Source organism: Anopheles arabiensis, chromosome 2 (assembly GCF_016920715.1).
Source record: "Anopheles arabiensis isolate DONGOLA chromosome 2, AaraD3, whole genome shotgun sequence".
NCBI classification, from domain to species: Eukaryota; Metazoa; Arthropoda; class Insecta; order Diptera; family Culicidae; genus Anopheles; species Anopheles arabiensis.
The window spans coordinates 77,617-100,818 of record NC_053517.1 but is presented as its reverse complement, the minus strand read 5'-3'; the positions used below and the strand labels follow the sequence as shown (position 1 = coordinate 100,818).

General features: G+C 39.1%; 2 protein-coding genes and 1 long non-coding RNA gene across 7 annotated transcripts; 1 reads left to right on the top strand and 2 right to left on the bottom strand.

Moving 5' to 3' along the window:
- Window positions 1-2,156: 2,156 nt before the first annotated feature.
- On the bottom strand, window positions 2,157-3,043 carry LOC120904888. Of its 2 annotated transcripts, none has more exons than XR_005739843.1 (3): window positions 2,779-3,043; window positions 2,621-2,684; window positions 2,157-2,550 (listed from the first exon to the last, which is right to left on the bottom strand). It is a non-coding gene; the product is annotated as an uncharacterized LOC120904888 (long non-coding RNA). The 2 variants fall into 2 exon arrangements; XR_005739842.1 differs by having other exon boundaries at window positions 2,157-2,547.
- Window positions 3,044-12,324: 9,281 nt separating this feature from the next.
- On the top strand, window positions 12,325-21,767 carry LOC120908474 (protein polybromo-1). Of its 4 annotated transcripts, none has more exons than XM_040319465.1 (16): window positions 12,325-12,500; window positions 12,648-12,794; window positions 12,881-13,805; window positions 14,081-14,292; window positions 14,355-14,926; window positions 15,001-15,139; window positions 15,211-15,581; window positions 15,644-15,965; window positions 16,752-16,839; window positions 16,955-17,585; window positions 17,674-17,846; window positions 18,946-19,121; window positions 19,194-19,256; window positions 19,735-20,166; window positions 20,440-21,004; window positions 21,078-21,767. In XM_040319465.1, exons 2-16 carry the CDS (start codon window positions 12,678-12,680, stop codon window positions 21,377-21,379), a joined length of 5,088 nt encoding a protein of 1,695 aa, XP_040175399.1. In that variant the 5' UTR covers window positions 12,325-12,500; window positions 12,648-12,677; the 3' UTR covers window positions 21,380-21,767. The 4 variants fall into 4 exon arrangements, with proteins under 4 accessions (XP_040175399.1, XP_040175397.1, XP_040175398.1 ...); XM_040319463.1 differs by having other exon boundaries at window positions 14,066-14,292; XM_040319464.1 differs by having other exon boundaries at window positions 12,600-12,794; window positions 14,066-14,292.
- LOC120908475 (D-aspartate oxidase-like) lies at window positions 21,455-22,879 on the bottom strand. Its single transcript, XM_040319467.1, has 3 exons — window positions 22,550-22,879; window positions 21,757-22,472; window positions 21,455-21,702 (listed from the first exon to the last, which is right to left on the bottom strand). Exons 1-3 carry the CDS (start codon window positions 22,858-22,860, stop codon window positions 21,566-21,568), a joined length of 1,164 nt encoding a protein of 387 aa, XP_040175401.1. The 5' UTR covers window positions 22,861-22,879; the 3' UTR covers window positions 21,455-21,565.
- Between the last annotated feature and the right edge of the window lie 323 nt (window positions 22,880-23,202).

Sequence of the window (23,202 nt, the reverse complement as noted above, 5' to 3'; positions counted from 1 at the left end):
ATCAGCCGTACCGGCGAACTCGTTCGTTCCTGGGAACGTTCGCCGCGACGTTCATTTTCACTCATATCATAGCCCTTTAGATCAAAAATTAGAAAACCGTATAAATTTTGTACAGGCCAACCTAGTGGTACACTCATGAGCGACGAATGTTTCTCGTCGAACGAGTTCGCCGGTACAGCTGAATACCAGCCATTGGCCCACAATTCGACAGTTTGTTTCGTAACAAAATCTAGTATGCCTTGGAGTGCAGAAATATCCACGGTATCTCGCAAAAATGGTATGTGGGTTTACTCAGGCGTGGCACGAAGAAAGAAGCCAATAAACTTAAGTGACGGCCAAATCTTTGATTAAAACGCTGACCTGAACTTTACTGAATTCCAACAAAACATTTCCTTTGCAAAATCTGATATATAGGCAACAATTATTGAAACCGTTCAGCCAACAAGCAAGGAGCAGTGTACCATACGAACCATACGCTACCACTTAAAATGAGGATCTTATAAGAGTGACTGTGCATATTGTTGGAATTATCAATTTCCTGTATATATAAATAGAACTAAAATATAATTAAGCCAGTCTTGATCTGAACTCCGAACGGAACAGACGTGTCTCTCCTTTAATTTGAACACATATGACCATTTGTTTCATTCAACAGACCTTGGTTGGGATCTAGGACTGTGTAGGAACGAGGTCAAGTAATATAAAACGATTTGACAAGTAGCCAAAAGTTCGTTACAATCAGTTCGACATCTAAGGGCCCTTTACGATTCAAATTTTAATTGTGATAAAAGTGGTAAATTGGTTATTGGATGTTTTACCAAATGTATTGATGCCCCTTTTAATAATAATGGTTTCAGGGTTTGATGTGTTTGCCAGGGTTATCTGCTGTCAAAAAACATCCAAGATAGTCAAACTGAATTTGACTAATACTTGACCTCGTTCCTACACAGTCCTTGGTTGGGATTCAACGATGTTCAGAAAGGCATCAGAGTTTCATTTGGCCGTCAAATGTTTACATTGTTTATTTGGGTTCGAAAACGGTTCATCCGATAAAATCGCATTGGATCTGTTGAAGTATCAATTCAATACGTAGAAACCGTGCTTAATATATTCACATATATAACTGTACACTTGTAAATACTTTGAACTAGAATCTAGAATAAAAACCTCAGTTGAGCATTGGCAATCGACAGCAACGGTTGTGTTTCACTGCGCTCGCTCAATACGCTCAATAGGTTATGAGCCCAGTCGCGCCTGAACACGTTTAATCCAGTACTGCGAAAACGAATACCGGCTTCTTTTGTGAAGTGATTGTTTAACGGACAGTGCAGTGAAAACTGGTGGTGTTGAACCATGGAAGATGATAAAGTTGTGTTGTTACCATTGCTTAATGGAACGAACTTTGCTTCATCGAAATATAGAATGTTAATTCTATTAGAAGAAAAAGGACTTGTCCGATTGTATTCAGAAAGAACGAAAAGATGGTGATGATCTATATCATAGTATTTACGAAAGAAAAAGTTTAGCGTCCCGAATGTTTTTGAAGAAAAATTGCTTGGGCTGAAACACCAAAGTAGCTCGCTTCGAGAGCATTTCTTGGAATTCGACAAGTTGGTGCGCGATTACAAAGCAACTGGTGGAAAAATGGACGATAAAGATGTGATTTGCCATCTCCTTCTTACTTTGAATTCGTCGTATGCAACGCTCGTGACGGCTTTGGAAACAATGCTGGAGAATAGCTTAACTGTCGATTTCGTGAAAAGTCGACTGCTTGACGAAGAGACAAAGCATCAAAGTGGTAGTGTGGTGGACAGCTCGAGTTCGGAACCAGCGGCGGTTTCTAGTGCAAACGGTTGGCAGCGAAAACCACAGCAGCAAACGAGAACAATAAAGTGTTTTGTGTGTTGTTGGGAGCACCCTGTGTCGCGATTGCCGATCGGTTGACGGATAAGCCGCCCAACATTGTCACGTTGCAACCGGTTTTTTTTGTATTGAAAAAGTGTTCTCTATAGCGCGGTCAAATCGTTCTCGATAGCAGAACTATAGAGAAGGTTTTCCAACCGTGTGACAGCGTGTATCATACATTTGGTTTCTGTATGCTACATCCCTTCTCAATTTCTTTCATTCTCTTCATTCTCCCTACAAAGCTCTTTCTCTCATTTGTCGATTCCGCACATGCTTACGCTCTTTATTTTACCTTCTTACTCGCACATACAAATTTACATACTCACACAATTCACACTGCCGAAAACCGGTGCGGAATACACACGTACCCGTCTTGCCTGCCTTCTCTCCTCGTTCTTCCTTTCATCCAGCGTTGTCTTCGTCGAATGGTGTGCACGCGTTAAAAATTATTCCTGCTTGCCTCCCCCTCGCTGCTCCCAGGTGCTGCGCTAGCGGATGATCGTCCCTACCTTCCTGCCGCCTCTCCTCTACCAGGCGCTAGCACGTTGGAGGATCGTTCCTGCCTTCCTGCCGCTTCTCCTTCGTCCGGCGCTAACGCGTTGAATGATCGTTCCTGCCTCTGCTGTCCTTTTGTTTTTGGCACTGCTGGTGAAAGAGGGAAATATTATCTATTTTGAAAACCGCTGTTCCATTTAACGCGAAGCATGATACTTACCAACCAATTGATTATTTCTATCGTGGTCCGTGCTCACTTCCGTTTGTGCGTGTGTTACGATTTGCTATAGAAAACGAAATTGATTTGATATCACCAATTATTAATACCATTCAGTTTGATACAGATTGATATAATCCTTTATTAGAAGCTGTACTTACCAAATAGTTTTTCCGTACTGGTTTCACGAGAGAAAAAAACGGACAGGCATCGACGTAGCCTACCGCTTGCAAACTTGATTTCACACTACCACATTTTCATGTGAACGCGAAGCAGCGCCTTCCTCGGGTGGCTATACAGGTATTCCCCGATATACGCCATACTCGATATACGCGATTTCGCTATAAGCTTTTTTTCTAAATTTGAAAGTTCATTGAGCAAATTGAACTAATTTGACACATCGAATATCAAATTCAAAATAAATTCCCTTTTGATCGAATATTAAAAACCATTTCAAAAGGTGTACAATTGTAATCTTCAGTTGAATCAGATTAAATAACTAATTAAGTGGTAAATCCTACCACTTCAAGCAAAATTATACGAAAATTAGCTATAATTTGACTGAAAACTCGACATTTGCTAATATTCGAGATACGCTATTGCCTCTGGTCCGCATTAATAGCGTATATCGGGGAGTACCTGCAAGATGATACAAAGAGCGGACGAGAGAAGATCGCTTGCGTGAACGCTTGGTGTAGCAAGCGAAATTAGACAAGTCCCAGAAAAGCGAGACACAAGAGTTTCTCTCGAACGATGGAAAGAGAAGAACCATATGCAACATGAGGATGGTTGGTGAAACACAGCCAAGTTGCGAGCAAAAAGTGACCAACACCCAGAAGAGCAAGACAGAGTGAAAAATTTTCTGAATGTTAGAATGAGAAAAATGATAGATACACATAAAAATCGCGCGATAATGCCGGTTGGGCGATCACTCCCGATGATACGCGCTATCAGCGAGAGAGTGACAAGTTTCGGCCTCTTCGCTCCCGACCGGCCCGTACGACGGACGTATTTCAATCCCGTTTGTTATTGTTGTATGAGTGTACTAATTTATATATTATATTACATTGTAGATAATAAATCCATACCATTTTAAAAGTACAAAATGTGTAAAAAGAACAGCCACAAGGCAAATCAGTGTCCAGAAAAGAACAAAGCAACGGGAAGAAACCCAACAAAGAAATCCAGCGCGTACCTTGGTGGTGACGATGACGATTCGCGTGGTGTGTGTTTCGTGAACAATGGGAAATTTCAGATGAATTCTGACGAAACATGGATCGTCGATTCTGGGTCGTCGGAGCATATATCGAATAATAAGAGTTTATTTCGCGAGTTAAGGCCTTATTAGACGGAGGAAAAAACTGTCATTCGATTTCGGAATCTATCCTTCAAATAGGGGTTGACAGATAGACGCCAGTCGGAAAATCGGAATTCGGCATGCTCATTTCCGATTTGCTTCCGAGAAAATTTTTCAACTTTTCCAACGTCGATAGAGCGTATTGAATTTCCTCATGATGATGTACAAAAACAACAAAAATGGGAAATAAAGAATAATTCTTTTGGATAAAGCCAAGAAAATCAATAAAATTAATAATAAATTTGAAAGATGACAGAACAATTTTCTTGCCTTATAACACGTACGAGAGGCATTTTTGTGCCAAAGTCTAAGTTTGACAGATAAATGCCAATCGAGAAATGACAGTATTTTCCTCCGTATAATAAGACCTTTAAGGAAATTAAGTTCACCAGTGAATATTTCGGTCGCGAAAGAAAATCAATTTATTACAGCTTGGCATGAAGGTGATATAGTATTTGATCCTGGTGGTAGTGATGAAATTCCAGTTACCCTGAAAAACGTATTGTATTTGCCGGAAACTCCTACAAATTTGTTATCCATACGGAAACACATAGCCATGTTTCCATACGGAAACAATAGTGGTTTTAAAGTTATTTTTGATGATGGGTGCGTAGAAGTGATAACAAAACGAGCCCAAATAGTGAAATCCTAGTTTCAAAAATTTGGATAAGCTGATGAAAGGTGATATGGTTCGTGGTTTGGATGTGTCGGACAAAAGAAGCCTCGGAAACGAAAATGTGTTTTGTGAAGCATGCAATACAGGTAAGCAAACTCAGAAACCGTTTCACTCGCGAGAAGAAAAACAATCACGTCGTGTGCTTGAATTAATACATTCCGATGTATGTGGACCTAATAGTCCAGTGGACAATAATGGCGCAAATTATTTTGTTACATTTATTGATGATTGGATAATTGGTAAAAGAATATCCAGAATCCGATGTGATAACGATGGAGAATATAAAAGTGAAAGTTTCTTGAGTTTTTGCTCTGAAAAAGGAATCCAAGTGGAATGGACTGTACCTTACTCGCCCGAGCAAAATGGTGTAAGCGAACGTATGAATAGAACATTGGTTGAAAAGGCTCGTTCAATGCTTGGTGATAGTGGTATCGGAAAGGAGTTTTGGGGAACTGCAGTGCAGACAGCGGCATACTTAACTAATCGCAGTCCTTCAAATGCGATCGATAGTGGAAAGACACCGTACGAGATGTGGGAAGGTGTTAAACCCGATGTTCGTAATCTGCGTATTTTCGGTTCTACAGTACATGTTCACATTCCAAAGGAATGCCGGAAGAAACTTGATTCGAAATCATGGAAAGGACTTTTCGTCGGTTACAGTCATTGTGGCTATCGCATTTGGCACCCTCTGTTGAAGAAAATCGTCATGGCAAGAGATGTCGTTTTTTGAGGAAACCCAACGAGCAACACAGCTAAAGGTGACATCAAATTCTATAACTAATTCTCCAGTTAATATTTTGCAGTACATCTCTGACGATGAAAACGATGATGACGAACCAAATGTGCAAATCGAGAAATCTGATGAAACATCTGAACCGAGCACAGTAGACGAAAGTTTCCGTACATGCGACGAAGAAGAAGCGATGGATGATCGATCTGATGAACGCGAAGAAGCTGAATCATCGAGTCGTCGATCAGATAGAGAACGTAAACCACCCGGATGGCATGAAAACTATGAGGTGGATTATGTGGGGTTTGCATTAAGTGCAACAACTGTTGTGAACGATTTATCGCGATCTTTAGAAGAAGCAAAGAATAGGCCTGATTGGAATAAGTGGCACGTCGAAGAGATAGTCGGAAACTATCAAAGAGGATTCTGAAACGGGAAATCAACCACTGATCAGATCTTCACCATGCGGCAGATCTTGGAGAAGATGGCTGAATACAGAAACGACACATACCATCTCTTCATAGACTTTAAAGCCGCATATGATAGCATAGCCAGGGTAAAACTGTACGACGCTATGAGCTCATTTGGAATCCCGGCCAAACTGATAAGGCTGGTTAGAATGACTATGACCAACGTCACATGCCAGGTGAGGGTGGATGGAAAACTCTCAGGACCTTTTGCTACCACCAAAGGTCTGCGCCAGGGAGACGGGCTTGCCTGTCTCCTATTCAACCTGGCACTAGAGAGGGCCATCCGCGACTCGAGGGTGGAGACTACGGGAACCATCTTCTATAAGTCAACCCAGATCCAAGCATACGCTGATGATATAGACATCATTGGTCTGCGGCTCTCCTATGTAGCAGAAGCCTACCAAGGGATCTAGCAGGCGGCAGAGAGCCTCGGATTGCAGATAAACGAGGCAAAGACCAAACTGATGGTGGCAACTACCAATAAATAATCAGAATTTACCTAGGCGTAATGTACAGATAGGTGAACGCACGTTTGAAGTCGTCCCAGAATTCACCTATCTTGGGTCAAAGGTCAGCAACGACAATAGCATGGAAGCTGAATTGCGCGCAAGGATGCTGGCTGCCAACCGGTCATTCTACAGCCTGAAAAAGCAGTTCACCTCAAAGAACCTGTCGCGACGGACGAAGCTGGGACTATATAGTACCTATATAGCACCAGTACTCACATACGCCTCTGAGACATGGACACTGCCCAAATCTGACGAAACCCTCTTAGCCGCGTTCGAGAGGAAGATGCTAAGAAGGATACTTGGCCCCGTATGTGTGGAAGGACAATGGAGGAGCCGCTATAATGATGAGCTATACAAGATGTACGGCGACCCCACTGTCGTACAGTGTTGCGGGCGCTAGCAGCGCCACACGACATTGGTACTCTGGGTTGTCGTGACCGTGCGACAACTGTCAGAGCGTTTCTACATACACCGAGAATGCAGCTGAGAGATGGCTGTGAGAGAATTGACAACCGGTTTCTCACGCTGGTGTGTGTAGAAGCTCTGAAAAGCTCCGAGATGAGACTTTTCAAATGATGTTGAAAAAATCCATTTTAATCGCTAAAATGAAGTCAAAAAAGTTTCTTTTACTTTTTAATAATATATCTACGATTATTAGACGGCAAAAATGCAAACTATAATTGATCGATCGCTATAAACTGCCAATTCAATTTTTTCTCAGCTCCATCGTTCTTTGCATGCCGAGGAGAATTCTCTCACCGAAAATGCTGTCAGTCGCTGTCAAAGCATACTGTCAGTTATTTTCTCAGCTGCATTCTCGGTGTATGTAGAAACGCTCTCAGACGTTTCGGTGTCAGCGATCGGGAGCCTGCGATCGTGCGCGACAGCCGATCGTGCCTTCTTCGAGGTTCAGCAGCGAGGGAACACAGACGTGCCGCGGACAGTTCTTTTTAGCGTGTTAGCTTTAAGCAGTTTTGTAATATATGTTTGTAAAGTTTAAACGTTGTGTCCGGAGTTTTAATCGGCCTCCGTCCTATATCACCCCAACACCGGACGTAACATACAGCGTATCAAGCTCGCCAGGCTCCGGTGGGCTGGCCATGTTATACGCATGAAAACGGACGACCCAACCCGTAAAGTCTTTTTAGGCCGTCCACAAGGACAGAGGAGGCCTGGTAGGCCCAAATTGAGGTGGCAAGATGGCGTGGAGGCGTCCGCCATTAAGGCCGGGATAACGGACTGGAAGACGAAGGCGCGAGACCGTGAGCGGTTTCGGACACTCCTGAGGCAGGCCAAGACCGCAAAGCGGTTGTAGCGCCGGATAAGTAAGTAAGTAAGGAATAAGTGGAAAATAGCAGTCCAAGATGAAATGAATTCGCTTGAGAGTAACAAAACATGGTCTTTAGTACAACTCCCAAAAGGTAGAAAAACAATATCATGCAAATGGGTTTTCAAGATTAAGAAGGAAAATGAACAAGAAGTTAGATACAAGGTTCGTTTAGTAGCCCGCGGATTTTCTCAAAGACAGGGTTTTGATTATACTGACACTTACTCCCCAGTTGCAAGGTTAGATACCATAAGAACGGTGTTTGCTGTAGCCAACTGCAAAAATTGGAATATTCATCAAATGGACGTGTGTACAGCATTTTTGAATGGCGAAATAAGTGAGGAGATTTATATGGAACAACCAGAAGGTTTTGATCTTGGAAAGGGCCTAGTTTGCTGTCTGAAGAAATCTTTATACAGGCGGTCCCCGAGATACACGGTTATTGGGGACCGAAAACGGCCGCAAAATACCGCGTATCTCGAATTTCCGCGTAAGTCGAATCTCGTGATTTCCTGCTAAAATATCACAAATTTTCGTGTAATTTTGCAAGTAGGGGGCGGTTTTAGTCACTTTATGAATTATTTGATATGATTCTGACTGAATATAACTGTTTTAAACCTTTTGAAATAGTTTTTAACATTCGATCAGAACGGAAATTATTTGGCAATTTGAAATTGATGTGTCAAATCAGTACAATTTGCTCAAAGAATAGTCAAATTTAGAAAACCGCGTATCTCCGAATCCGCGTATAAGAGGTACCGTGTATCTCGGGGACCGCCTGTATTTGGTATTTCACAATGGATGTGTCAAATCAGTACAATTTGCTCAAAGAACTGTCAAATTTTGAAAACCGCGTATCTCCGAATCCGCGTATAAGAGGTACCGTGTATCTCGGGGACCGCCTGTACGGCTTAAAACAAGCCCCTAGAGCTTTGAATAGGAAGTTCAATGAATTTGTTGAAAGTTTAAATTTCTTACCTAGTAATAATGATCCTTGAGCCGGTCTCGTAGTACAGTCGTCAACTCGAACGACTTAACAACATGCCCGTCATGAGTTCAATTCCCAAATAGACCGCGCCGCCATACGTAGGACTGACTATCCTGCTATGGGGGGGAATCAATTAGTCGCTGAAAGCCAAGCCCACAAGTGGGTACAGGCAGGCCTTGACCGACATCGGTTGTTGAGCCAAAGAAGAAGAAGAATTATGATCCTTGCTTATACACAAGAGGAAGTGGTTCGAAAAGAATTATTATGATTTTATATGTTGAGGATTTACTAATCGTGGGAGAGAGTTTAGATATGATAGGAACAGTAAAGAAAGCTCTATCAGAACAATTCAAAATGACAGATAGTGAAGAAATTAAACATTTCTTAGGAATGGACATAGAACGCTGCAAAGAAAACAAATTACTGTACATTCATCAGAAAACTTTTCTTAATAATTTGTTGTTGCGGTTTAACATGAGTGATTGCAAATCAGTTGCAACTTTGATTTGAATTTAGAGAAAGGCAAAGAGAACGAACAAATTGATAAACCTTATCGGGAATTGATAGGCTGTCTAATGTATGTGGCACTAACATCCCGTCCAGACCTATGCGCAGCAACGATTTATTTTAGCCAGTTCCAAAGTTGCCCTAATGAAGAACATTGGGTACATTTGAAAAGAATACTGAGATATATTAAGGAAACGTTAGATTTAAAATTGATATACGATGGAAATATGGATATGGAGATATTAAAAGCATTTGCAGATGCCGATTGGGCTAGCAACAAGTTAGATAGAAAATCGTTATCAGGATATATTTTCAAGGTCTATGGAGCAACAGTTTTTTGGCTCACAAGGAAACAATCAACAATAGCATTGTCGTCCACAGAAGCAGAATTAATTTCTCTTACTAATGCAGTATGTCACGGAGCTTGGTTGGAACGATTGCTTGAAGACTTAGGTTACAAGCTAAGTAGTCCAGTTCCTTATTGTGAGGATAATCAGTCCACAATACGTGTAGCTGAAGATGAACGAAACTTAGGTCGGCTGAAGCGTATGAGTGTGAAGCATCTTTTTATAAGAGCGTTTCTACATACACCAAGACTGCTGGTGAGAGATGGCTGTCAGAGAATTGACAATCGGTTTCTCACGCCGGTGTGTGTAGAAGCTCTGAAAAGCGCCGAGATGAGACTTTTAAAATGATGTTGGAAAAAATCCATTTTAATCCCTAAAATGAAGTGAAAAAAATTCTTTTACTTTTTAGAAATATTTCTACGATTATTAGACTGCAAAAATGCAAACTATAATTGATTGTTCGCCATAAACTACCAATTTAATTTTTTCTCAGCTCCATCGTTCTTTGCATGCTGAGGAGAATTCTCTCACCGAAAATGCTGTCAGTCGCTGTCAAAGCATGCTGTCAGCTTTTTTCTCAGCTGCGTTGTCGGTGTATGTAGAAACGCTCTAAGAGATAGAATCCAGAGCGGAAAGATTGTTTTGAAGTACATTGCTTCAGCAGAACAACAGGCTGACATAATGACGAAAGGTTTGCCTAGACAAAGTTTCACTATGCAAAGAATGAACTTAGGATTGTTATGGATATTCAATTGAGGGAGTGTTGAAGTATCAATTCAATACGTAGAAACCGTGCTTAATATATTCACATATACAACTGTACACTTGTAAATACCTTGAACTAGAATCTAGAATAAAAACCTCAGTTGAGCATTGGCAATCGACAGCAACGGTTGTGTTTCACTGCGCTCGCTCAATACGCTCAATAGGATCAGCGTTACCACGGCCGTTTTATGCTCGAAATATTCAATAGCGCGCTGAGCATGTCAATAATACGGCCGAATATCATCGAAAACCCTGTAAGTTTAAATAACAAAATACACAGTTTTCCTTCGCACCTGTTGTTGTGTCCGCACAGAAGAAGCATAAGACGTGTATGTACAGGAGTCCACCGAGATACGACTGTATTTGGGATCGAAGAAATGTCCCAAAGCCAGCCGTAAGTCGAAATAGTCGTAAATCGAATATCTATGAATATAAAGTTTATAACCGAAGTTGAAGAGGTGGAATCAATGGTATCGTGTATTTCATTTAAAAAAAAAGTTCGATAATGTAATAATTATATTCCAAAAGCCGAACACAATATACAGTAATGCGTCGATTATCCGGGTAGCTCGGGACCGGACGGTTGCCGGTTAATCGATTTGCACGGATAATGGTCCAAGAAATGTCAAACGCATATAAAAAATATGAAATTCACTAGTTTTATGATTAATTCACCTGGAATCAATCGATTAATCATTAGTAAAATATTATTTTAATCAATAACTATAGGTTTAACAACTGTTCGTGAACAAAAAAGAATTTCGAAAATACCACTACACACTACAGAGCTGCATAAGAAACTGGTTAGCCACTTGACTATCGCTGCAAACTTACGCATGAACAGCTGTCAGATTTATGCGCACGGTTAAGCCGCCCGCCGGTTAATCCGGCCCCGGATAATCGACGTTCTACTGTAGATATTCAAAATCTGATAGTTGTGGAATCTTTAGAATTGTGTGTATAACGGGTAGCAGCACAGAAATTCAAAAAAATACATCAATTTCTTTTCAATGACAACTTTAACCATAGAGTTGGCAACCAGATTTACACACGTAAGTTGGCAACTGGCATACCCGGGTATTCCACACGTTTTGATGCAAAAAATTAACGATTTTCATAGGTAATCAATGCTTTCTATATTTTAATGCTGTAAGCAAGTAATGCCGACCATATATTCTATTCTATTTAATTTATTCATTAAGTTTTTTTCATTTTATTATAAAAATAACGGTCAAATTGAAATTTGGAATCGCTTGAATTTGACTCGAAAATAAGCACAATACGAGGAAGAAGCTCCGATGGAGAAATTTCCGATACCCCCTCCAGGCCTCAGCGATTTTTATACCAGACCCTCCAGTATTGTTACGACGAGTCGTGAATTGTCGTTAATTTGTTCTGAATGACTTTACCGTTCAAATAGACATGGAGCAATAACGTCGTGCGTGAAAAAAAATAGCTCAAAATTTAACTCCGTGTAAATCAAAGTAGCTCATGTAGAAACCGAAAATTGTATGTGAATACACCTCAAAAAACATAAACACCTTGGTCGCGGTATACGTTAACATTTAAGCATCGTAGGCGTAAACGTCAGAATAAAACGGCATTCGTGCTCGAGAATCAGAACAGCGCACACCTTCCGATTCTTCGTCTTTTCCGTTCCGAAAAATTCCGCAACTTTACACTCATTTGACTCAGTCAACCAACTTGTTATATGTTTGAAAACTCACAAAAATAGGTTAAAATGTGTTCAAATCTATTACTCAGCGTTTGAAATAAATATGGCTCGTAAAAAATCCTGATAATTCTGATAATTCCTGAAATGAAGCAGAAATGTAGCGCGCTGTTTACAAAATTGAGCTACTTTTTGTCGCGCGAGGCTTGAACGGTTACCTTCTCTATACATACACCTTGATCGAATGCGCTCTCGCAGACTGCTCGAATTTGTTGTACGGGAATGCTCTAGATTCCATTACCTGTTATCATTAATCCACCTTGGTTCCATCACCTGATCTCCCAGATCCACCTTGGTTTGGCTTCCATTATGACAGCTCAAATTAGACAAGCATTTTCCAAGCCATAGCGTTTGTAAATTGAGCGTGAGATAAAATAAAAGATAAGTTTGTGGACATCTAGAACACATTCGTTTCTTTAAGGTTTGGGAGTTCCATTGAAACGATTGGTTACGAAAGTTCTTTAAAGCAAATATTGTAAGTTTATTGGAGCATTTGCCGTTTTGAATATGATTTATAGCCGGCACGCCTTTAGTAGGAATATCAGCATCACTACAAATAGATTATAATCTTTAGGTGCTTACATTACCGCTCCTGTTTGTTGTTTCTTTGTCATCATTGTAGTTAATTGCGATATAGTATCGCATATTTGGCATGAGCAAACGGCGTCGAATGAGCTCTTTGCAAGATGACGAAAACAGTGAGGAAGATGCCTCTCCCGAGCATAGTCCGGTTCCTACAACTACGAGGAAGAAGAAAAGGCTTGATCCGGTGCGTAAGAAATACTCTCATGCCTCAGTGTAAAGGGTACAATTGTGTATTTGCCTCCAAATAATGAAGGTTTCTTTTATTCGTAGATGGAATTATGCCAGCATCTGTACGAATCTATTCGTACGTTTAAGAAAGAGGATGGTTCAACACTCTGTGACACTTTCATCAGAGCACCAAAGCGACGCCAAGAGCCATCATACTACGAAGTAGTTGTAAATCCTATCGATTTGTTAAAAGTTCAGCAGAAACTGAAAACAGATTCGTATGAAGATGTTGAAGACTTGGCCGCAGATATCGAATTAATTGTGAACAATGCAAAAGCTTTCTATAAGCCAGATTCAACTGAATATCAAGATGCTTGTCAATTATTAGACTTGTTTAACACAAACAAAAAACGAATTTTAGAACACCATATTGAAGAAGGATGGTCAGAATCCAAAACTCGTAAAATTACTCGTCCCCGTAAATCACTTACTACTGAAGAGGACGAATACGAAGAATGGTCAGACTTCGATCCATATGAAGAACTTTTTGCAACTGTCATGACTGCAACAGATCCTCTAGACAATCACGATCTATATCATATGTTTCAGCTTCTTCCTTCTAAAAAACTTTATCCTGGATATTATGATATTATAGACCATCCAATTGATTTAAAATTGATTGCAACTAAAATTCAAACCAGTGCATATTCAAGCCTCAATGAAATGGAAAAGGATTTGTTGCAAATGACAAAAAATGCATGCACATTTAATGAACCTGGATCGCAAATTTACAAGGATGCAAAAATGTTGAAAAAAATTTTTATGGCAAAAAAAACTGAAATTGAATCGGGACGGTATAGAAAACCACCACTGAAACGCCCACGTCAGGCGTCCAGTGCAATGGTAGCAGCCTTAAAGGAGGAAATCGATACTTCCGATGATGATTTTGATGACTCGATAGAGACAGAGGGCGACGGTCCACTTTGGCAATTATTCGACCAACTGTACAATACTGCGAATACTAATGGTAAGTAATGTATCCAAATGAATTTGTTTTTCGTATTAAATCAAATTTATTGCTGTTTTCATTTATTATTGTGATGGAAACCGGAATTATTTGTTGCTTGTTGTAAATGGAGATAATATGTTGTTTTTAGTATTGCAATCATTTTTTTAACATTCGTATTCCATTATTTTATTTTATGTATTTTCCCCTAAATTTCATATTGGTTTTTGTCCATTTTGTGTTCGTTTACTTTACACTATTTGTCGAATATATTTACATAGATCCCAATGCCTTAGGTGCGCCGTTGGGTGAAGCTCTTTGGAAACTTCCCAACAAACGCTTCCATCCAGAATATTACAACCAGATTAAAAAACCAATATCGATGGCTCAAATACGAAATAAATTAAAAAAAGGAATATATACACATATTACTGACATGACTGCGGACCTTTACTTGATGTTAGATAATGCGAAAAAAGCTAATGCTCCTAACAGCAAGATACACAAGGTAAGTGATACCAACAATTTTCCTAGCTCTTTGCTAATATCTTTTCTTCAATTGCCTTGCAGGATGCCTTAAAGATGCAAAGAATCCTGAATCAAAAGCTTATTGACTCTGGTGATCTAGAAGAGAGCGACGAAGATGAAGATGAAGAAGATACCGATTCTTCAACACATGCTTCGACACGTAAAAAGGGTCGTATGCCTAAGAGTGTAGGGTCTCCTTCTCATGGGGTTTCTAGTAATACAGTTGTATCTAGAACCAACCGCATAGCACCAGCAGTGTCTCTCAAAAAGAAGTTATTATCATTGCATGAATTCCTTGTTGGTTTTACGTATGACGATCATCAGCCAATGGCTCTGTTTATGGAAAAGCCTTCTAAAAAACTGTATCCTGACTATTATCAAGTCATACAGCATCCAATTGATATGACAACAATTGAAAACAATATCAAAGCTGATCGGTACAGCACAATTGATGACATAGTGGGAGATTATCGCCTAATGTTTTCAAATTGCCGAAAATACAACGAAGAAGGATCAATGATTTATGAAGATGCCAATATCTTGGAAAAAGCACTCAATGAAAAATTGAAGGAATTCTCTGGAATAAGCAAAAAACTGAACATAATAGGAAAAATGTAAGATGCTGTTCAAATCTAAAGAAATGGCTAAAATGTAACCTTTTTTAATGTCATTTCTTGTCTATCTCCAGTCCTAAACCGGCACGAAAAAGTAACTCAACCCCACTAGAAAATAAACTGAAGCAGATGTACGACACAATACGGGAATACAGAGAACCGAAGCAAAATCGTCAGCTTTCGTATATATTTATGAAGCTACCATCAAAAAACGTACGAATGCATATCTTCTTTTCTTTTTTTTGTGTTTCCTGTGCTAATTTGTTTAAGTTGTTAAATTTTAGGAATATCCTGATTATTACGACATAATCAAAGATCCAATTGATATAGAAAAAATCGAAAAAAAATTACGACAGCAAATTTATGAAACCGTTGATGATATGGCAGCAGATTTTATGCTCATGTTTGAAAACGCTTGCAAGTACAATGAACCTGATTCTCAAATTTACAAAGATGCTCTGTGTCTGCAACAATTGCTCATACAAACGAAACAAGCCTTGCGTAGCGAGGAAACGGTACCTAACGTTCAACAAGCGGTGCAGGAACTTCTACTGTCACTTTTTACCACATTTTATAATTACCAAGACGAAGAAGGTCGATGTTACTCCGATTCGTTAGCTGAGTTGTCAGAGTATGACGAATGCGATGGTAACAGGTAGTAACGAAATAAACTATAATTTAGAAAACATGCGTCAATTAAACAATTTTCTGTTTCAGGATTCGAGCTATTTCATTGGATCTCATCAAACGGCGACTTGATAAAGGATTGTATAAGCGTTTGGATATATTTCAAGAAGACATTTTTAGTTGTCTGGAACGCGCACGCCGGCTAAGTCGCACAGATTCTCAAGTATTTGAAGATTCAATAGAATTACAATCGTTTTTTATAAAAAAACGAGATGAATTATGTCAAAATGTGAATGTACTTGAATCTCCAGCCCTGAGCTATAACACGATGCACTTAAGTGCTGCTGTTGAGTCTCTGCGGCAATCAAAATTACTACAAGAAGAAGAAGCGGATACCGATAGTGATGCAGTGGTAAGTGTATAGGGTGTATAAACATGTTTTATCAAATAGTATAGTAATGTTCTACATGTATTGTATGCGTGTTGTGAGTGTAAACCTTGGGTATTACGGAATTTTCTTCAAAGATTTTTTTGTAGCAAAGATTGACTATCCGGCTGCATGGTACCTAATACAGGGCCTAATCAAACGTCAGCAAAGGAATTTCAGTAGGTTAATATTCAATTTATCAGTCAAAAGTTGTTGTTTTACCGCACCGAAGCTATTTTTAAAAGAGCAATATGATTTTTAAAACGCTCAAGGTGTTTTTGTCGGAGGCTTTTTGTATCGTTTGCAAATTTAAACATATATTTCGAGATTATTTGATTGAAAGCAATAGTTTATGAGTTTTAGCGTTTTATTTATATGAGGATTTTTTGTTAAAATGAGGATTTTCTGTGCAAAAAGCGAAGAGCACTAGAGCATTTAAACATGCAAAATTTATATCTATATAAACATGCCCCCTCCACTGTTGAATTATCCAATAGTGAAAAGCTGGATGCTATCACTACCGCCCTTCACTTGCTCAACATCTATAGAGGGCTTCGACTCGTCTTATCGCCTAGGGCCACCGATACCTTATATCCGCCACTGAGGGTATAAAGAAGATAATGCTAATCTACTTTGCACACTCGTAGGTGGGAATGAAAATCCCCTGCCATTTAGTATCCTATATTCTTGTTTTACTATTTTTGTAAAATTTATTGATTTAATTTAGAATCATGTTTCTCTCAAGAACTGTTTTGCTTTCTGTTTTATTAGCAACCATCTCAAGGAGAAAGTATGACGATCGATCAAAAAGTATTTTCACCTGGGGACTTTGTCTACATCGATTTGCCCGAAAACAAAAGTAAGTGTATGATGTAGGCTAGATGATTCTATTTTTTGTTACGTGTGAATTACGTGCTACGTGTGAGCCAGTGTTAAGTTGTTTGTCGAAAAGATTAATAAGTTTTTTTTTACAGTTCCTGGCATAATGTACATAGAGCGCTTGTGGACCACTAGTGACAACATCAAAATGATGAATGGTTTGTTACTGCTTCGCCCCCACGAAACTTTTCACGTTCAGACTAGGAAATTCATGGAACAAGAGCTTTTCAAAAGTGATCAACGAATAGAAATTCCATTGTCAAAGGCTTTAAATAAGTGTTTTGTAATGCATATACGAGATTACGTTAAACTCAAACCTGAAAATTTTTCCAGTAAAGATGTATTTGTATGCGAATCACGGTATAGTTCAAAGGCGAGATCGTTTAAAAAACTCAAAACATGGAATCTTGTGCGCGCAAATGACCCTGTGAAATTAACAGCACGAGAAACACCAATTGAAGTGAAACGTGTAATGTCGGTTTTCAAAGAGCGCGTGGAAAAGCATAAAGAAGAGCTTTCTGAATTACAGCTCCAAGAAGCAATTCCTGAAAAGGAGAAACCAAACGTAGTTATTTACATGAATGGTGTTGAGGATGGTAATGTATACTACGAACAATACAATACCGTTTGTGGTGGCGTAGTGAAGACCGGCGATTATGTGTATGTTGCTACTGAATCTGGCAAGCAATCGATTTCACAGATCACTTCAATTTGGGAAACAAAAGAGTAAGTGTGCTTTATTTTCGAGAATAATCATCTGCCTGATGAGTTTGCTTCGTGCATTTATTAATTTAAAATGTTCTTTAACTTACAGCGGGAAAGTTTTGTTTCGAGGGCCGTGGCTTCTAACTCCTCCTGAAGTCCCAGGCACGGTAAATCGCCTATTTTATAGGCAAGAAGTTTTACTTTCGACAATTCAAGAAACAACTTCCGCGGTAGCAATTGTTGGGCGTTGTGCGGTTCTAGATCAAAGCGAGTATATAACTAGTAAGTAAACCTGTCGTACCTGTGACATACCTGCCGTACCTTGCCGATCGCTGGTTTAGTAGAGTAAAAGTTTGGTCGGAGGCAGATTTGATTCCAATAAATCCACCATGGTTACTGGCGACTAAATTTGGAGCAAGGGACGCCAGTCTGCAGAATAGGATCTAGGACAGGATCTTGTATTCAGCACCCAGCTTCATGAACGCAGTTCCGAGCTTGCCCTTCTCTATTAGTGCTGGGTAAATGATTCAGATTCATGAATCTGAATAAATCTTGGAATAAATCTGAATCCCGGTTGTAAAGATTCATGAATCTCCAAATATTCTTGAATCACCTAAGATTGATGAATCTCAAAAGACTCATGAATTTCGAAAGATTCATGAATATCAAAAGATTCACATATCTAGGGATTCATGAATCCATTCATGATTCATGAGATTCATACATCTCCAAAAAATCATAGAGCTTGAGCATCTCATTATTCTTCTTTTTGAAGCAACAACCTACATGGTCATGCCAGCCTATACAGGCTTTCGGGACTTTTTGACAAGTCCACGCAACAGGGTTATTTTTTTTTTTCTACGGGGAGACGGTCCATGCGCGGCTTAAAGCCGCGACGGGTTTAAGATGTTGTTTAAGATGTTGAGGATGTTGTTTGGTGAGATCGCGCAAATTAACTATTTTGCAAATCATACATCTCTAAAGATTCATGAATCCCTGGAGATATATAATGGATTTATTAATCTTTTAGATTGATGAATCTTTGAAGATTCATGTCACTTTCGAGATTCGAATCACTCATCACTGAAGATTCATATGAATAAATCTCATCGAAAAAGTCAAGAAACTCAACACTAGTCTCTACCTCCTAAATTTGCCATGCCCCCATCTGTACACGAAGTTAATTTTCCCCGTATATCCAAGCAAGATTAATTGAAAGACGTATTATAGGAAAAAACAGAGAAAAGCAAGATTAACCGTTTAACGGTAATTATATGATCACCAAATATTATTGGAATGAACGTTTGATTTTTTTAGTTATATATAATGTGTTTTGCAGCTTGACTCTAGTATTTTATTTTCTGAAAAAAATGTTTTTTAGGGAGGCCAACCGAAATAGCTGAATCAGATGTATATATGTGTGAATCCATTTTCGATGAATTCAAAAAACAAATAAGAAAGATTGTCGCTCCTTCTGGATTACGTAAATTTACTCACAGTCAGATGGTCACAACAGATGAAATATATCATTTCCGACGTCCTATTAACCCTCCCAAGGTAATCTTTTATTACAATAAAATCCTGAGATAAAATTTTAAAGGTCAATTACGCTTATGCCCATCCTAAAAGGTCACATGTGGTGAGATTGCTTCAGCCCAGGAGAATAAACCGATTTCGGCGAATGATTTGACGGTACGTAAATGCAAACCATGTAAAAATACATCCGTTATGTTTGGTCTTCAGTAGTTTGACGAATTTCTTGAGTGTGTAGTTGTACTTACTAACTGACTTAACACGTAGCCTAACATATCTGAATTAAGCGGTTGCATATCTGACTAAAAGTGAATATGAACCTGTATATATTTTTAGTTTATTATTTTTCGATTAAAATGCTTGTTTATCTGTTTTGCACAACCTCATAAATATTGACTATGTTTTACAATACTATAAAGATTATCACATAACAATGAATTAAGATTTAAATACGTACCTAACCAACAACATAGTTTATTAAGCCAAATAAAGTAAAATGTGTTCCGCCAGTTATCATATAATTACATGGAGGAGGAAATAACATAATCTAACACAATATCATGATATTTAAAAGCTGGTGTTGAAAAGTTAAAAATCATCACAAACTGTGCTGTTATGCCCCACCTGAATCTTACAGGACATGAAGGACGACTTTGGTATCATCGATGATTCAATCGATGGCCCTCCGTCAATTGGCTCGGACACAATCATGACGGCATCGCCACATCCAACACATTCTATCAACACCAGTACCCCGTCGATGACCACCAAAAAAACATCTAAGCCGGGCAAGAAGCTAGTTACAGGCTACATATTGTACTCTAGTGAACATCGGAAGACTATCTGTGCCAGTAATCCGGAAGCAACGTTCGGTGACGTATCACGAATAGTCGGAAACGAGTGGCGTAATTTGAGCGATCAAGAGAAGACTATATGGGAGCAGCGCGCCATTAAAATGAATGAAGAAAGCGCAGCAAAACATGCAGCTGAAATGGGTGAATCAAATTGTCCCAGCCCAGCGAACCTCAAGACCGAGAGTCCAATCATTCAGGACATCATAACCAATCATGTATGGTGTTTTTTTTTATTATTTTTGTTGTTATGTTGTTTTTAAGTTGCTTAAACATTCTCAATGCTAAATCCTTCAGATGTGATAAATAATTTTCCTTGACAATAAGTAGATATTATCAGTTCTATTTTGTGCGCAAGATTTTCATTGTGTTTCTTTCTAATAATTGTAGCTTTATGGCCGTTTTTACGACGTTAGACTACTAACTGTAAGCTTAAAATCATCTGTTTTCTCTATTTTATTTTTTATTTCTCAATTTTACTTCATAAACAGGCGTATGAGTGCTGTTGGGATAAATGTGACTTTCAGTTTGAGGATCCCGCGGAATTCTCTGAGCATTGCATTGCTGAAGGTGTAGGATGTGTTTACAAGTCCTTCGTAGCGCCAACTGAACAAGAATTTATCTGTATCTGGAGAAATTGTGTACGACTTCGACGAAATATGCCTCCTTTTCCATCTGTTACACGACTTGTGAAACATGTCAAAGAAGTACATCTAACGAAAGGAGTTAGCAAATTAATTCAACCGCAGGACCGTAGCAAAAACTACGTACATTCTAAGCGCTTTACATCCGGCATACAGATCGGAAATAATGCAGGAATGAGTGGAAGTAACACGAACACCAATAACATCGGAATGATAACCTTGCAACCAATGGGTAACGTAGGAAATCATTCATCGCATAGTACTAGCGGAAACCTTATGGCATTGTCATCGCAAAACCCTGGTGTCAATCAAATTCAATCAATGCACGCACAGCAACCTCCATCGATGCCCAATGCAAATGGAATCAATGCACAACAAATTGGCAGTACGATTGCTACGCCATACTTTAGCTGTAAGATTTTTCTGAAACAATTTTTGAATGTTTTTCGTTTGATATATTTATTGCACATTCTATGCACTTTTAGATATTTCGAGTCAACCGGCGGAACCATTATTTGTAACAGTACCACCACGACCACAGCGAGTGCTACATTCTGACGCATATATAAAATATATAGAGAGGCTTCAACAGAAATCAACATATATAACGCCGTGGCAAAAAACGTTCACAGCAAGAAAAGAATCAATTCCTAATACTGATGTCAACAGACTTCCATCACAGTGGCTAGGTAAACGTGGTCAAGATCGCCCCGAGGTTGTAATTGATGCTTTATGGGATTTGCGAAATTTCATGATGAAAGATGTTATACAATTTGATCGTTTTTAAACATTATCCATTTTACTGTAGTGTCAACTGCTAAAATAAGTTATTTCAATTTTTTATTTCACATAAAAAAATGAATATTTGATAAACTTTTTTAGTATATTTCCTAAATATATTATATTTGTTTCATCAAAATTAGGAGTAACAACTTCTTTCTGTATGTAAGCAGTATCCTATAATTTGCATTGACTATAATTTCAGTCGAGTAATCGACGTTTCACCGATGTATTGTTGCACCAAGCGTGTTACGGTTCCTGCACAACCCCATGCAAGAGAGATTCCTGCGCCGCCATGCCCATAGTTATGTATTACAGCATGATTCTGACCTAAAACAAGAAACAATTATACATGATGCGTACGGATAATTAATAAAATCTTACCATTATCAAAACTAATAATTTCTATTTCCAAACGTACTCCGGAAGACCTGGCTGGTCGCAATCCAACACAATCCATTACAATTGCTGCGTTTTTCAAGCGTGGTTGAATTGCGAAACAATTCGCTCTAATATAGTAACGGTCATTAGGGTCTATACGTAGACTATCGATTTTCTGTTTAGTTCCCCCCAGAACCACTGTGTCTGTGTTAGGAATTATGTAACATGATTCATTGGCAAACGAATGAAATACGGAACTCGACTTTACTTTTTGAACCTGACCACGTACAGGAAATAATTCAAGATCGTTAAAAACGTGTTGCGAATTCAATCCCAGACAATTGACAATGATTGCATTTGCCTGTATGTTTAACATTTCCAGGCAATTGATACTTTGCAATCGTTTTTGATAAAATTTTACATTTCGATTAGATAAAGTGTCAATGTAACATTTCATAATCTTCGAAGGCTCACAGGTAAACGTTGTATACATAAACGCAACGCTTTTGCTATTCCGATAATTCGTTTGATGAGCGAGATCGAAATCATCAGAACTTAGGTACATTTCTTGAAATCCGAATACAATATTTCGCCACCACGGAGAAGATGTGTCTCTATGAAATAATTCTATAACAGGCACCAAACAAATTCCGCACTTATCAGCATATCCATCTTGCCAAAGCTGTAGGAAATAGTTGTGCGTTTCCTGTGCCCAACTCCTGAAACGAATTTGACATCGAAGGTTTTGATTTTATAAAACTCGAGATGGCTTTAGATGGATTTTAAAAATACTTACCTACATTCATATTCTGACGTTCCTTCTAGGCAGTACGGTCCCCATAGTCCAGCCGCAACGTCGCTAGTAGTATTGGGGCTAAAATGTTCACTAATAATATGTACTGTTGAACGAGGATATTCATGTGACAAACGAACCGCACATGACAATCCGTTTATTCCAGCTCCTAAAATAACAAAGTGTAATTGTTCTGCAGCCATCACTGTTATTCGTTCAATACGTGAAATAGTACTTAACACTGTTACAGTAGTATCAAAACACCAAATGAAAGATTGTGCGATTGAAGCTTTACTGTCGCCTGAATCATACATATCGACATCGGTTCGAATTGAATGGTCAATGAGATAAAGTCTTTATCATATCTCCATTATGATGGAATTGTTCAAATCTCTCCCCAACCTTGGAATAAAATGTACATGCAATGTAGTAGAGATAGGTTCGCGAAATCGGAGCCACGGCTATACTGAATATCCGAAAATTGCTACACTCGCTCCGTTCCCGGCTATATCAATCCGACGATTTCGGTCCGGAGCTAATCGGTAGGCGAAGCCGGCTCCGGACGGCTCCCACTATTTCCATTATTCCGACGTTTCTGACTGCTCCGGACGACTTCGACGACTCCGACTATTCTGACTCCGGACGGCTCCGACTGC

Excerpts from the sequence above, each read along its gene's own strand:
- LOC120908474 (XM_040319463.1), top strand. The coding sequence starts at position 12,678 with ATGAGCAAACGGCGTCGAATGAGCTCTTTGCAAGATGACGAAAACAGT. Across the intron at positions 15,140-15,210 it reads TGAAGCTACCATCAAAAAAC|GAATATCCTGATTATTACGA; the intron begins GTACGAATGCAT and ends GTTAAATTTTAG. Across the intron at positions 17,586-17,673 it reads TCAATTTGGGAAACAAAAGA|CGGGAAAGTTTTGTTTCGAG; the intron begins GTAAGTGTGCTT and ends TTTAACTTACAG.
- LOC120908475 (XM_040319467.1), bottom strand. The coding sequence starts at position 22,860 with ATGTATGATTCAGGCGACAGTAAAGCTTCAATCGCACAATCTTTCATT. Across the intron at positions 22,473-22,549 it reads ACGTCAGAATATGAATGTAG|GAGTTGGGCACAGGAAACGC; the intron begins GTAAGTATTTTT and ends AATTCGTTTCAG. Across the intron at positions 21,703-21,756 it reads AATTATTAGTTTTGATAATG|GTCAGAATCATGCTGTAATA; the intron begins GTAAGATTTTAT and ends TTCTTGTTTTAG.